The sequence below is a fragment of the Ceratina calcarata genome, unplaced genomic scaffold, assembly GCF_001652005.2.
Source record: "Ceratina calcarata isolate Rehan_Ccalc_2016 unplaced genomic scaffold, ASM165200v1 scaffold35, whole genome shotgun sequence".
NCBI classification, from domain to species: domain Eukaryota; kingdom Metazoa; phylum Arthropoda; class Insecta; order Hymenoptera; family Apidae; genus Ceratina; species Ceratina calcarata.
The window spans coordinates 240,990-256,378 of record NW_017157933.1 but is presented as its reverse complement, the minus strand read 5'-3'; the positions used below and the strand labels follow the sequence as shown (position 1 = coordinate 256,378).

At 41.5% G+C, this 15,389-nt stretch overlaps 1 protein-coding gene across 8 annotated transcripts in view; it reads right to left on the bottom strand.

Annotated features, from left to right (window-relative positions):
* The window catches only part of LOC108625177 (serine/threonine-protein phosphatase 4 regulatory subunit 1), a 129,339-nt gene that overhangs the window by 6,236 nt on the left and 107,714 nt on the right, over positions 1 to 15,389 (bottom strand). For all 8 annotated transcript variants that reach the window (XM_018024961.2, XM_018024960.2, XM_018024962.2 and 5 more), the window contains 3 exons: positions 9,789 to 9,895; positions 2,786 to 2,925; positions 2,309 to 2,446 (listed from right to left, as the gene is read on the bottom strand). In XM_018024961.2, the coding sequence (XP_017880450.1) occupies positions 2,309 to 2,446; positions 2,786 to 2,925; positions 9,789 to 9,895 (385 nt within the window). The remainder of the gene's footprint in view (positions 1 to 2,308; positions 2,447 to 2,785; positions 2,926 to 9,788; positions 9,896 to 15,389) is intronic.

Sequence of the window (15,389 nt, the reverse complement as noted above, 5' to 3'; positions counted from 1 at the left end):
GACTGTATAGCCAATACATCCTTAAGTAATGAGCTATGTAGAAGAATACGAGCAAAAGAAAATGATCTCTAAATAGTAATTTTCATTAAAATTTCGTTCCTATAAATGTAATTCCACTGCATTCATAGAAATCATTATTAAAAGCAATGGCGTTTCGTGTCGGTCTTTTGGAAATCAGCTGGTTGGACACGGCGCAACGCTCATCAAAGCTGGCTGTGATATGATCGTTTCGTATCAGCATATCACAACCACTTTGTGAGCGACGCACCTGTTCCTCGTTCTCTTCTCCTTCTATAATCCGCGATCACGAACAAACCCACGTCTTCCTGTAATACGTAGATTTTATATTTCTTTATTGAGCACACCGTCTACGTGTGATGAGTTGCATCGCCTCGGATGGAAGGCATTACGTCGCAAAAAACGGCGATCCAAATCGTCAAAAATGGCTGTGATATGAAATCTTGAAAAGCAACACGCCACAACCAATTTGACGATTGGATCGCGTTTCTCTCGTCCTCCTCCACGATGCCGTTCGGGTTCCACTCAGCTAGTATTCTTTTAGCCTTCTCGATCAAGATCGACGATCGACTATAGTTCTATCCAAGGAGGATGAGAAAGAACGAATGTAACGGCATTACGATATATCGCGAAAGGCGCGTCGCGCGTCCTCGTAAGCGTCTACCGGGCGACGTGGGTGATTATTAATTAAGCGGTGCGCTGAGTGCACTCGCTCGCAGCGCGCACGGAAACACGCTTCCTTGACGATCGATTCTGCGGGCCAAGCTCATCAAAATGGCTGTGATATGACTCGAAACATTCCACAACCAATTTGATGTATCGGACCGCAAAAGGTATTTTCATCTCGGTGCCGTTGCCTTGGTACAATGATTCGTTGCGTCTCTCTCCGTCTCTCGGCCGAGCATTTCTCTCGGTGTCGCTCTCCGCTCTCGGTCGCGTATTCCTCTCGTCGATCGCTCGTTTCCGTCGTCCTACAATTCCGCGAAGGACACAGACACGGGCGAGCTCGACTTTTCCGTTCTATCTTTCTCTCTGGTAATTATTTCCACGTCTCCCTTCCGCCCTTCCGTTTTGCTCTCTTTGTTTTCCGATGATTTCCTTTTTTTGTCGTGTTAGTTCGATTCTCTCTCCGTCGAGGACGGACACAATTTTGCTCATCAAAGCTGGCTGTGATAGTCGATCTCTATGACAAACCAACTTTGATGGTAAAAGCATGTCCCTGTTCTTCGTCGGAAATTCTTCTTTTTCCCTCCCTCCCTCTCTCTCTCTCTCTCTCTCTCTCTCTCTCTCTCTCTCTCTCTCTCACTCTTTCTTTTTTGTTCTTCCTTTGGTAAAAACAGTAAAGACCGCTCTTGAAATTTATTGCCAGGAACGTTTAAATGTCTTGATCAAGTTGGCGCGCGCTTGACGCGTTTAGAGAGGACCTGTTTTTCTTCTACGAGTACCCGTTTCCATCTCCGTAGGCTAGCGAACGTTGCAGCAGAACGGACGCCGGATGAAAGACAAGATAGTGAGACGCGATAGCGTGAGAACATCTCACTACCCATGTCTTTCAGACGGAATTCGTCCCGAAGGTACGTACGAACCAACGAATGGCCATAAACGTCCGCGAGAATCCGATGCGCACGATAATTCTAATCCGAATCGCGCTACGCTCATCTTATGCATACGCTAAAGACGCGTCGAATCGATCAAGAATGCTGCGCGCGGAAAGACCGGTCGCCCCCTTGTTTTCCTCGCACCCAGTAAATGACACACGTTTACCTTTAATAGCAATTCTTTACATACGTATGTCTTTCACTAAACACTGATGATCCAAGCGTGCCGCGTTGGATCGCATTAAAATGGGTAAACTCGTTAACCCATATCCTCGACAGAATATTAAATAGAAGTGAAATATATACGAAGGGAAGATACGTCTTTGGCGTAGGCGTCAGTTTCCTCGACATTCATTGTTTAAATTACCGCGTTTATAAATATTAGGCTCTAATACACAGACTGCTTTTATATTTATATTTTAAGAACAATAATTACGTTTTAAGGTTTATACTAATATACTCTCCTAATATTTAGAAACACGATTCTATTTCCAATATCATATAGGCGACTCATACATCATAATCCTAGTGTAACGCAGTAGACGATTAATTTCCACGCCCAAGAAGTACAATTTATGAATGCAGAGCATAACGGCGCTTTGACGCGTTTGTGTAATCATAAAATAGCATCGAACGTTAAACGAAAGGAAATAAAGTTTGAAAAAAAAACGAAAAAAAATATGGAAACTTACGGAGATGGCAGTGTTAAAGAAATCGACGGACCTACAGAGGGTTTCTATCACGGGACAGAGTTTGTGCTCGATCGTCTGGTTGTCGAGGAGTCCCTTCTTCGTTAGCGTCAGCACCGCTGTCTGAGCCGTCATTTGTACCTGACACAACCAGAGAAACAAAAAAAAGAGAATTCGTCAATAGGGCCTATGTAACACGGATAAAAAAATACGATTCGTACATTCCGAAAGAGGCAAGCTATCGAATAAAATTTTTAATCGTAATAGAGATAAACGCGGAACGTGTAAAGAATGTTTGTAAAATGTTTGCTTCTTGCTTTTTGATCAAACAGCTTCTAATGAGTATCAATAACATTTGACATGATTTCATGACTCAAAGGAGAAAGTAATAGTATTTTTTGTTATATGGATGTACGATAATCTTTCTATATTCTAGACATTATAAGGCTGACTGGATGGGAACGTGGAAAAAATATTCACCTGATTATCTTCGTCCCGCAGGTATTTGATAATGATGTCGAGCAGATGATCGTGAAGGTCTCCGAATAGGTGCGGTGATTCGTGGCATATCGTCGCCACATGTGGTAGTTGCTCTATCAGATCCAACCGAACTTGTGTGTCTGAAACAAACAATTGTCGAATTTTCATATTATTGTAAATCGCTGAAACCTTTTTTATATTACTCTTAAATTAGTATTGCTTTACAAAGTATTACACAATCATTGATGACTCATGATTTATCCTTTAACAAGGAGTAGTTTTGATTTGGTTTTTATTACAGAGCATTTTATCCAGGGTTATTTCTGTCATTAATTTAATGGAATTGTACCTGTGGCAAAGATTTCCTACTCGAGTGTAGCTTATTAACAAAAATTCAATAAGAGGCCGGGCTGATGCAAATTTATTTTAATCAATGCGATTGTATCGTCGATATTCGTCCGATTTCTCCAAACAATTAATCACAGCAGATTCACTTGTCTCGAGCTGAAATCTCTTTCTGCGAATCTAACGTCATTGGCGTCGGAAAAAAATTCCTATCAAAAATAAATTAAACGGAACAAAAAAAGAGGAACAGGCAAACAGTTCGAGCAATCTTGCGGACGAGAAAACAACTTGTGGAGTTCTAAGGAAGAATCCCATCGTTCCTTTGCAAGTTACGATCGGCCGCCGAGTATCCATTCGTGCGTCGAAAATGAGAAAAACCGGAGGGAGAGGCGGGCGGATGGAGGGGAGGGCAGCCATTCTTCGGTGTTTTCTCGACCTTGGCCGTTTTTATTCCCCCGACGGGCGGTTTCGAGGAAATACCTGAATGAAGGAAGAAAGAAAGGCGTCGCAACCCGGCGCCCCTGCTGATTAGGAAAACTCGCACCTTCCCAGCCTCGGAACGGCCATAAAGAACCGGAGGATCTCCCGGTTGGTCATTAGTAGAACGACCGTCGGCTCCCCGGACAGGTGCACCGTTGGAAAAATAACATCCCCTTATTAATTTGCTCGAAAATTCCTATGCGTCGCGCTCGATGAATTAATTATCAAACTGTTGCTTCATTTCTCTTAATTTTAATCGCAGCCAAAGAGGAAAATATTTCATTAACGATATTTACGTACCTTCTAACGTACTTGATTATATCGATTATTCTCTAATATTTAATCGATTACAATTCACTATCGCAGACTTAGCCACTTTGCTCGCGGCTTCGGGAAACCCGATGCAAGGGAAGCAGAATTGGCGCCAAAGTTCTGTAAGGAACCTCAGGCGTCCAAAACTTAAGTACCCTAACTTGCAGATACGAAACATCACAGAGAAAAAACACAGAAAAAGTACAAGACAATCAAATAACTTCACCACTTTCACCGTAAAGAAATACTTATAATAACGCACGGTGCCACACGGCATCTGTTCTAATATAGAACACCCACGAAGAGAATTCTTAAGTTCCAGTTTTCGAACTGGAGGCACAGAACGAGAAGAGCACGTTCAGCGTTGAAAAGCGTGGGTGCGACTGAGGGTTCGTGACGATTTGTCGACCGCGGGAAATGCACCTTCCCGATTTGTCTGACTTTTCCAGGACGTGGTGGGGATTTTTTGAGGATATCTGCCCCCACCGTACAACCGGGGCCCAACTGGAGATCAGGATAAAGAAGGGTAGGGGCCGTCGACGAAACGGGGTTTGTTCGTTCCCGGGCGTAGGGCCCGCGATTGTAGCACGTGCTTGCTTTTCCCTCCCTTCTCGTTTCCCAACGACTTCCACCATCGTTTCCTCTCTCGCCTACGCGTCCGCCCTTCGGTGTCTTCGCCCGACGAAACGCAAACAAGGAGCTCGACTCCCCCATTTTCCTGTACTCCGCGCCGCACCGCGCAGCCCTGGTCCATTAATCACGAGTTGGGTCTTATCTCCTCTACCCCGCCCATTCCATCTTTGCGCGCCTTCTGTTCGAGACACGAGATCCCGCCAAAAATATCCCGCTGCGTTCCTTCAGGATTAAGCGTCGCCGATTATTTACCCACGCCGTTTTCCGTCTCCTTTCGACAAAACTCCGTTCAGCTCGACCATCAGTCTCGCTCGAAGGCTGTTCCATTGTCAATAATCGTTTACATACGCGGTTTCAAAAAGTTACTTTTACTGCATTTTCCACATCATCTATCTACCAATTTATACAAATTTCATTTAAAATTATAAAAAATGGACTTGGTTTATAATTATTTTTCCTATCCTCACATTCCTCCATTTCCCAATCTACGTCCATGCATCTCCGAACCAACGTATCTCCATTTTTTAACATAATTTCTACCAACTGTTATAAATTGTACATAGCATCCGTCAATTTATACGCTCGGTAATAAATTTTGTCGTGAAAGATCGTTAGATAAAATTGACGTGTATCAGTAAAACGGTGAACAATCAATATTATCTAATATTAATCAGGAAAAATCATAGGGCAAGGGGTTAAAGGACAGATCGGCGTGGTATACCATGCACGATACCTATCGAATTCATCGGTCACCGCGTAATTCAAACAATTAGCTTATAATGGAATTGCTGGGGATGCTCTTTGTCCGCAATGGGGTAGATGGAAACGCGCTCGTGATCAATATACGTATGTATAGTTTGGCTTCTGTTGATAGTTCCGTGAAGACGAACCTAGATATGGCTAAATCGATCACTGGTATCGGTCATATCGAATTCATGATGAAAGACAGAGAGGCGCAGATTCTTGGTCTATGAAAACAAATCCCTTCGATTTGGGAAAACAATTGGCTATTTTTTTCAGAAGAATAGTCGTCAGTAGAATAGAAGAATGATTGTCATTTTGACTGGAAAAAACGTGAAAAATTTTACGAAAAATCAGATCATCGAAAACGACGAACATTAGAAAAATTACGTGACTATCCTAACAACAGACAGGATTAGAAGAACCATAGTACTTAACCAGTTCGATTTCTATCTCGCAAACTAATAGAACTTACAATCAATTCATTCTGTTGTAAAGAAATACGTGATCGACTAGGAGTAAAACGATGAAAGAGGGACATCATGTTATCTAGAGCTGGAAATTACGTTTGACAAGATAGTTATTAAAATTCTGTCTTCGCTAGTACGATTGCCGACCCTCCGTCGATAGACAAGCTTGTTGAAAGAGGAAGCGTGCGTGAGCGCGTGCCACACGGGCAGCCGCCTCTCGAAGGATGCAACTGGCGAGAAAAGGTGCACCCAGATGCACGATTCGACGAGTGTCACACCGGTCGTTGCATCTATTTTTAGTAACATCTTGCGCCCGCGTAACACGTGCCCCGACATCGGTGTTTTTCCGTGGGCCGATCGAATATCTTCCAGGGTAAGAACGTAGGAAGGAAGGAAGGAAGGAAGGAAGGAAGGAAGGAAAATTTAGCCAGGAATCGGGGGCACGCGACATGCGCGCTTTCTCCCTCCGAGTATTTTTGGAAGGGCTGCTTCCTCTAGCAGAAAAGTATATCTATTGAAGAGGACGGAACACGCGTCCTTCTTCCTTGGTTAAATTGACGGGGAGAGTGGACACATCAGATCTCCTCGCCACATGTATGTAGTTTCGTAAACAGAAGAAGAACTGTTTTCTATTTTCAGAATATTATTAGTAAATTTTTTATTTAGGATATAATTTCAACTTTCACTGCTCTAGGACAATGTAATAAAAATTTGTATCTAATTTTCAATTTGTTAAATTATTTAGCGCCGTAGAATGAAGCTTAAACGAGGTATTGAAACGAATTTTGTTCTGATTTTCTGGGAAATAAGGGCGTAGAATCGAATGGCCGTATTTTTTACCAGATCAGTGGATAACATTGACATTCTGGCTTATCGCGCTGCTATCGGAGTCCATCCCCTTGGCACTAGAACCACCGACTTCTTTTTATATACACGTACTTCTTCACTCAGAACCAGTCATTCTGACTGGTTTGCTAGTCCTAGTGTTAACGTTCGAAAATTATGTTCGCAGTGCTGAGGTACGCGATCGAAGTTTATTTGCAATTCGTACGTTTTCTTTGTCGGGTACTGTGTATTATGGGAATGCCACAGCGGCGGTGCCATGGAAATACATAAAAGGGGGACGCACGTTTGTTTCACGTGACGGGGTCCCGCAGAGGTCGAGCGGGTCTTAAAGTATTTCCGAAGGCTTCAGAAAAGAAAGGAGCCATTAGTGAGATGAAAATGCAGTGGTGCGTCATTCTCCATGTTTCCCCGAACCGGGTCCAGGTAAAAAGAAAACGTTTTTCGCCGAAGGATCCGCACCGCCGCTGCCACTTTATTCGGGGGTTGGTTGCCTGCTTGCTTTTTCAAAGATCCATCCCTCGTTCTCTGTCCTCGTCCGGTTGCGTTAGGATTTCACATGGATCGACAGAACGTTATGACCTTTGAACATTCCTTCCCGGTTCTGCGAGCTGGTCAAGAATGTCGCTGATCCTTCTGATCTTCACGGAAGGCGAAAGGAAGAATGATTTTTGAAACGGCTTACGCACCATTGCCTCAAGTTTCCACTGAGCTAATCTACGGTTAATCCTTTGACTAATAATCCGGTGTTTCACCGAAACAAAATTTGCGATCACAAAAGGAGCCCTACTTGCGGTGCGAGCAAACAGTGCAATATAAATGCGACCTTGACCTGTTCTTGTCACTCGTACCTTCCTTATATTCTTTTGTACTTATGCATGGTGCTGAACGCGTTAAGCAATTAGGAAGTTTCTCTTTTGAAAGTGTGTCAAACTAAGCTTCCTCAAATCTTATTTGACTACTACGTTCTGCACGTTTGTTGAAAATTAAGGTTGACCACATGAATAAAAATAATGACGAAGCATTGAAATTTTGAAGAGTCATTATATTAATAAAACGCTGTAGAAAACTTTAGAAATTTTGCGAGGCTATTAAAAGAAGTTATTACATCTTGAATTCTTATGTCGAATGACAGATTGTAATTTATTGAGTCTTTGTACATTTAATCATATTATCGAAAGTGTATGAAATTCTTTACCCATTTTCGGACTTCTACAATGTATGTTACGATGTCATAATTAAATTTTACAATTTAAATCAACAGAAGTATCACATTTATTAAACGTTGTTTCAAAATTTCGCGCCAATTAAGAAGAAATTGTTGGGACGAAGAAGTAAGCCATACTGCACGATCTTAAATAAATACCGGACGCATATGGAAAGGAGGAACTCCCAGCGTGTCGCGTGCTGCACCGGAAGCAGGGACGATCTTGTCGTCACCTCGTACAGGAGCAATAGCCACCCCGGCTGGCTTCTCCTCCTCGTCATTTACCTTGCCACGCCGGTGTAACCCGGAACACCTTCTGTCTTCTCTCAAAATGAAGGCGCCCTGGGCCTTCTATTTTTAAACTTTCCCCATCGTCTACGTATCCCCTCACCGATGTTCGTGTCGGTGTTTTTCGTTCGGGGAAGCGGCAGGGAAAACAAATGGCAAACCGCCTAAGAAGGAATTCTCCTTTTTTGGGTGTAAGGGGAGTGCGAACGCACCCTGTTTTCTTTAGACTGTCGCTCGTCACGTACCCCAGTCCAATTTCCCTACGTCGAACCAAGACGGAAGTGGCTCGTTGACGATTAGTATATGTTTCTCCGAGGGATCTATTGCGACGCGAGACACCAGTCGAAGCTTTTGGAATGTCTCTTCTAATACCGGGTAAAGTAGCGTTGTTTAATGGATCCTCATTTTTCTCTGCTCAGTAGAGTTCTGAGGCTGAATTTAGAGAAGATAAAGTAGGAACGAATTTAGATGTTTTAATAGTGACGATATCAATGATCCTGCATTTGTTTTTCTTCAATCTAGTGTTTAATAATTTCTACAAGTGCAAAAATATCTATCATACTCGCCTGATATTTCTATACATGCCAAAATAGTATATTTAATTTAAATTTTATTACGGGGTGCTTTGCAAATCAAGATAAGGTTTTAATTATATTTTTAGGTATTTATGAAATCTAGAACATGTAATGAAGATCGGGAGTCTCGTTGTTCTTTGGAATCTTTTAAATGTGCGATTATGAATGTGAATTTCAGATTTTATACAATTGGAATGTGCCTTAGAGATTAAAATAAAGTGCAACAATCGATTTTTCAGATGAAGCAACGTACAAATTGTCAATCTTTTCGTTGCCTAAAAAAAAACACAGAAAATTCTATTTAAAATTTAGTGCAAATAGAAATGTTTTCCAACTATTACAATAGTTGTCTACCAAAATGGAAATGTCCAGTGAAATATCTCTGAACCATCAGAGACTTTATACACATTTTTCTCTCTTGCGTGAAAACAAACTATGAAATATTACAGCTACGTGCATATAAAATTTGTCAATCGTGAAAGGATTAAAACCTTGTTGACATTAGCTAGTTGCATAAAGCCAAAGCAAAAACAAAAAGCAGTAAATAAAAATAAAAAGCGTTAAAACAGGATACAAATCACGTGCACGATGTGCAAAGGATTTGGCTCAGAAGTATTTCCAATCCTTTATTATTTGTAAAATTAGCAATAGGTGTATTCTGGAAATACTAAACATATGCATTGCGAAGAACTTTCGTTTCTATGTGATGAATTACTTAAAGATGTATTGGCTATACAGTCAATCCCAAAAGTTTATGTATCTTAGAAAAACGCATTTCCTCTAATTAAAAAGAAATCAGACGTCTGAAGAATAATGCTAATAATAAATAGCTACGTGCTAAAAAGTANGTGCATAAACGTTTGGGATTGACTGTATAGCCAATATATCCTTAATACTGCAATTAATCATACTAATATTAGCTTCAGCTTCAATACTAATATCAATGTCTATACTTGATAATTGAAAGTAAACTAATCGATCAGGCTGACTATTCTTTTGCTTCTTATAAATGCTAATGTTGTTGCAATTCTTTACTTTGTTACTTTCGATTGTTTGTATTAACCTTCCATACTTATGATTGCATAACGAGGAAAAGGATTGTGACTTACCAGGATCTTCGACGATTTGCTGCATCATTAGCTCGTCGACATCAAGTTTTGTATTATTGTTAGCGGCAGTGCGAAATACCTCCACCAATATCATCCCAATTCTCTGTCTGTAACAAAAAAGAAGTAAAACTTAGATGCAATTTGCACATCTCAATTAAATGGGAAAGGATTGTACGAATGCAACGAAAGGACGTATAAAAAATTTCTATGACTCATACAACTGTGAGCAGTCTCTGGCTACATAAATGAACCAAATTCAGTTGGATTTCGAAAACTTCTTCATTGACCAATTGTCAACAGAAATTCTTGAACTCCGTTTCTCGCAATTGCGATCGACTATGCAAAGAAAGAAACGGGCAATTTATAAAACACATTCTGTGCGAAGTATAAATCCTCGTTAAGCTATTAAGGCGCGGATAACAAAGGAAGAAGTGGCAAAAGAAAGGGGAAGGTTTACTCAACGAAAATTACATTTTCTCGAGCGGGGCGAATGCAAATATCAGGATGGATAATTAAGGGGCGAGAGAAGAATTTGAAGAAAGAAGTTTTAACAAGGAGAAAGATGGACCAGTGGTAGGCGCCGCAGTGCACCGAAGGGGCGACGAGGCACAGAATTATTGATGGATAGAACTGCTACTTTCAAATCACTCGTGATCTGACCACGTTCGTTTAGAATCATCGTGATTTTTTTACAATGATTCATGATTGCTTCTGATTCTTTCAGAACCTATTACTTGCGCATCTCACATGAACCGTGCACATTTAAAATAGTTGATGATAAGAAAGTGAAGATTCTTATCTTCGATAATAAATATTAATTTTTAAAAAATTATGTCTGATATTTCTCGGTGCAGGTTTAGCACCCATATTCTTTGGTATCTATATTAATTTTATACAAACAATTTTCAATACTTTTGATTTAGACAATTACCTTAATTACAAAACTCCTCAGTCTCTGATGCACTTTTCTCAGAAAGAACTGCAATTTCAGTGGTTGTCAATGACTATCAGAGGGGTGGCTGCTTATCGAGAAAGAAGAATGCCGAAAATCCAAGACAAGCGTAAGAAAAAAAAAAACGAGTGAAACGCAAAATGTAATAACATGCTATTGGGACGGGGTAAGACAGAAACGTGGAGAATCGATGGAATGGACCGAGAGGAAAAAAGATGAAGAAGGACGGTAAGAAGACAAGAAGATAGGCAAGAAGTTCGATCCTCCTGTTTGGCGTCCTCGTAAGATTTCCCCCTACTCGCGAATGTTCCGTCTAAGTGGTGGGAGAAACGTTACCCCTTCCGTCGTGAACGGGTAGACGCGACGCGGAGAGTCGTGCCTAGTGGGAGGTAGGTGAGAAAGAGATCGCCACAGCGAGATATGACGACGATACGAGTGCGAGAGAGCTCGGGCGCGGTAGGTCGACGGTGCCGTTGATCAGAACGGAGGAGAGGAAAGTTCGCGTGGTGAGGGGTAGAACAGGCGCCAACGGAAGATCGTTCGCGGTTCCCCACCAGAAGTTTAACGGACGAGCAAGGGTGGGGAACGGCCGTTCTCCAAAGTCGTTGGAGAACGATCAGAGGTATGGTACCGCCCGTGAACGCCTACCGTCCCGGCGCAAACATGGCCGCCGCCGACGTCGTCGACGACGACGCTGGTACGATCGCTGAAACTATAAACGCGCCGAGTTTCTTCTCTTCCGGGAAACTTCGTAGATACTTCGAGCACGTGGTGTTCGCTCCAAGTACGCTTCTATCTTCGTTTTTTTCATCAGGACGGTTATTGCGATCGATAATTGTCGCGGGCGTAAGAGGGATGATACGGCGGACGTGGACCCAGCACCCCTTCCGGCCCAAATTTCAAGTACAACACCCGAACTCGTAACTTCCCGCTGGTGCGCATGTTCGTGCTTCAGGATGGGCTCGTAAGATCGATAGGGAAGACGGTGTTTTCGTGACCAGTGGGAGCTGGTTTCGATTTTAGGGGAAAGTCGATTTGCCACGGGGGTAACGCTCGCAATCGCGTCGAAAACTTCGCGTTTCGCCCTCCACTTTACTTCACTTTGCAGCAGTATGATTATAGCTACTGTTACTATTTATATACTTCCATGCACGTATATTATTTTTTGCCATGTGCAAAGTTAAAAAGTTTCAGGTACTTAATTAAGAAAAATTCTTCACACACATTTTTATAACAATCGTCGAAGCTACGTTTCTATTGTAACGATTTCGTCGTGTTTCCACCTCAAGCGTTTCGCTAATTAATCAAATAGTTTACAGCCGCATGAAAAAAATTTCCCCGGTGCCAACGTTTGCATCGCGTTGCTCCATTCTCATTATTGACATTAAAGCCACGGCTCCGTTAACCGTGATTACTTCAATAACATAACGCTGGACAATTATGTATACGTAGTTCACGCACAATTCCAAGCGAATAGCGTCCATGAAATTTTGGTTAACAATTTCAGAACAGAAATATAATCGATGTGGAAAAATGATGCAATTCGTCTTTAAATGAAATTAATAAAAATACAGGCGGGAATAAAATTGGACACAATAAAGAAATCGTATGAAGACAGGTATTCGCATTCTTTAGAACGTATCAATAATGTCAATCACTTCTCTGCTTATTTTGCCCGCAGTTGTATAATCTAATTAAAGTAGCTGTTGTCTAAATGAAAAACGTCTAGTTGTTTAATTGAAAATTGAAATCATAATTTCTATATACTCATCGCCTTTTTTCTACAATCTTAAGCCAGTATGAAAATTGCAACGTGAGCAGAAATTGGGACATTCGTCTTATGGATTTTTAATACAGAAGTCTCGTATTTGTAGCTGTTTATTTTTAAGCCTTATCTTGACTAACATAGTAGGGCAGCAGCTATCTTAAGGACGTAGTTAACTCCGTGTAACGCAAAATGTACAAAAAGTATATTACGCATTCCTGTTAAGAGCTGGAAAACGAGACTTATCAACTTAAGACGCCGACTATTGAAATAAAATTCCATTGCTATCGGTTGTGAAGATCTGGAATGTTGATAATCAAGATAAGCTTCGGAATTCTTCTATTAATGGGATACAGTTAACATTAGAATTACCAAACCAGTCAAAATGACTTGTTTTAATTGAAGAAATGCATTGTATATAAAAAAATCGGTAGTCCAGCGTGAAGAGACGTTGCTAAATTTCATTTCTCACGATTTCGTCTATATTATCTACTTTGAACAGTAGCAGAAATTCAATCAACGCAGTGGAAGTTGGAATCGCGAGCATAATTCGCGGTTATTGATCGTACGCGAAGTGAACGTTTCCCAGAACGTTGTGTACGTGTATAAACGTATCCGCCAATAAACGATCGTTAAATAAACGCGATCGACGCGAGACGAGGCGACGTCGGGACACGCCGCGCGACGAACTTTACGGGACAAGTTGACTGCGCTTTCTAGCCACCGGAAGTCAGCTGTTATCTCAAGAAGCAAGCCGGCACCGAACGACAAAGCACCGTCTCGACCTCGTCTTTGTCACGAGCGACCCACATTCAACGAGCACGCGACGCGACGTTCCGCCGATCGTACGTGCATTGAGAATACACCGTGTCACATTATAAAAGGAACTACGTAAAACGCGGATCGTGAAGTGAAATCAAATTTCAATTGACGTAAGGAGGGCTGAAGATTACATTGGTAGGGACAGTAAAAGGGTTTAATAAACCTCGATGGAACGGACTTCGGATTTAGTGGCCGCTTTAAGTTATTTAAAGAATGAAATATGAAATAAAGACAATTAATTTATAAAAATACGATAGAAGATGAGCTTTGGGAATGAATTCAAAGTGCATTTAATATCATTTCTAATACAGTTGGAATATTTGAAAGAGTTCGACAATTATTAATTCGACGAATGGAAGCCTAAATTCTTGCAGAGGGAGGAATTTTAGAACATTTATTATAACTGCTACAATAAATCCCTGACTGTGGTAACGTGACATTCCTTAATCACATCCCGCGAAGCACGTGTTTGCCTGATGGGACACTGCGACTCAATTCAGAAACCAAAGCGTTTTTTATTAGAAATTTTCAAATTTGAATTAAAAGAAATTGTGATGATGATGAGGAGATGGAAAATTACTTCCGTTACAATTAGTAATAAATGAATTCCATTAAACGTATAGCTGGTCAGTTGTGTTTTCGAAGAAGGCCAGAGGCAAGAGGAATTTTGCGAGACAAGATAAATTCCCATGGGTCTGAAGACCGCCCTTCGATTCGGCCGTGACCCCTTCATCAGGGTCCATTCGTCGCGAGGGGAGCGGTAAGCGCAACGAGGGTCGAAAAAAGGAGGCTAGGGTTCCGGGGTACTCGAGAACTCGGGCATCTACGACGTCCGATACCGGCTTCCATGTACGGGACTTTCCACGAACTCGTCTTCACACGGTTTTTCTACCCTCCGGATTTGTTTAGGTCCCTACCCTAGTTACCTTCCTCGTTCTGCCCGTTGTTCAACGCGGCATCCGATTATCCCGCGCGCCCATCATTGTTTCACGGAAAACAAACGCACTAACGAATCGGCTGGGAAGGAAGAACGGGCGGGTAATACGCGACAACACATCGGGGGACCGTTTTCCAGTCCCGGGAAAATTCCCCGTGGACGTGGTAATAAAAGGTGATAGCATGTTTCATCGATGACGGTGCGTTTAGAAGCTGTTAGTTCGCGGAAACTTAATTTGGGAAAAGTTACCCCTGGAGAAGCCGCAAAAAGGAGATCGGCAATAGGCTGAAGCCATGCAACCTCCTAAATCCACCGTTTAGATCGACGGGGGTGAACCGCAGATTCGATAAGAAAGCGAGCTTAATTCGGAAGGCAATGATCAACCTGGGATCGATAAGCCGTATTGAAAACAAATCGAATTAATTAAACCATTAGTATTCACTGCAATAAACAATAATAAAACTACGGTCATAAAACTACAGATTCAATTTCACCGCTTAAAGAGATAGATTCGTATCATCACGTTTTACATCAAACTCTTCATGCATCATCATATTTCAGATTTTATCTTAAGTGATCACGTCCTTCCTGATGAAGAAATCTTGTTGTAGCTATCGCGTTTTAAATTGATACAAGTGGATAAAAATTGCTGATGAATTTTTATAGGAATAATGTTGAAACGGAGGTTGGCACGCAAAAAATTGCGATAGTTTCTCCAGATCCATATGGTAACATATTAGGGACGGGAAAATCTGAACTCCGGGCACTGTAATTTAGGGGAGTGAAGCTGCACCCTCTCACCAGGTGCGCGCGTTTCGTCAGATGCGTGGACTCCGTAGACAGACGGAGAAAAATGACGGCGAAAGAAACAAAAAAAAGAGCGAAATTTGTTCGCATCTGCCACCAAACACGTATCATTTATCTGTCTTATAACAGTACCATGGTTGTTTCAAAAAGGAATTGGTAACAATATGATACGTAGAACAGAAAAATATTATAGATATAATATATAATATAAAAGAAATAATAGATGACACAAAAATGTTTTATTGATATTTTCAACACACTACAATGATCGTTAAACCCTTGTCAACCCTTGTGTCAACGAGAAAATTCCCTTGCGGG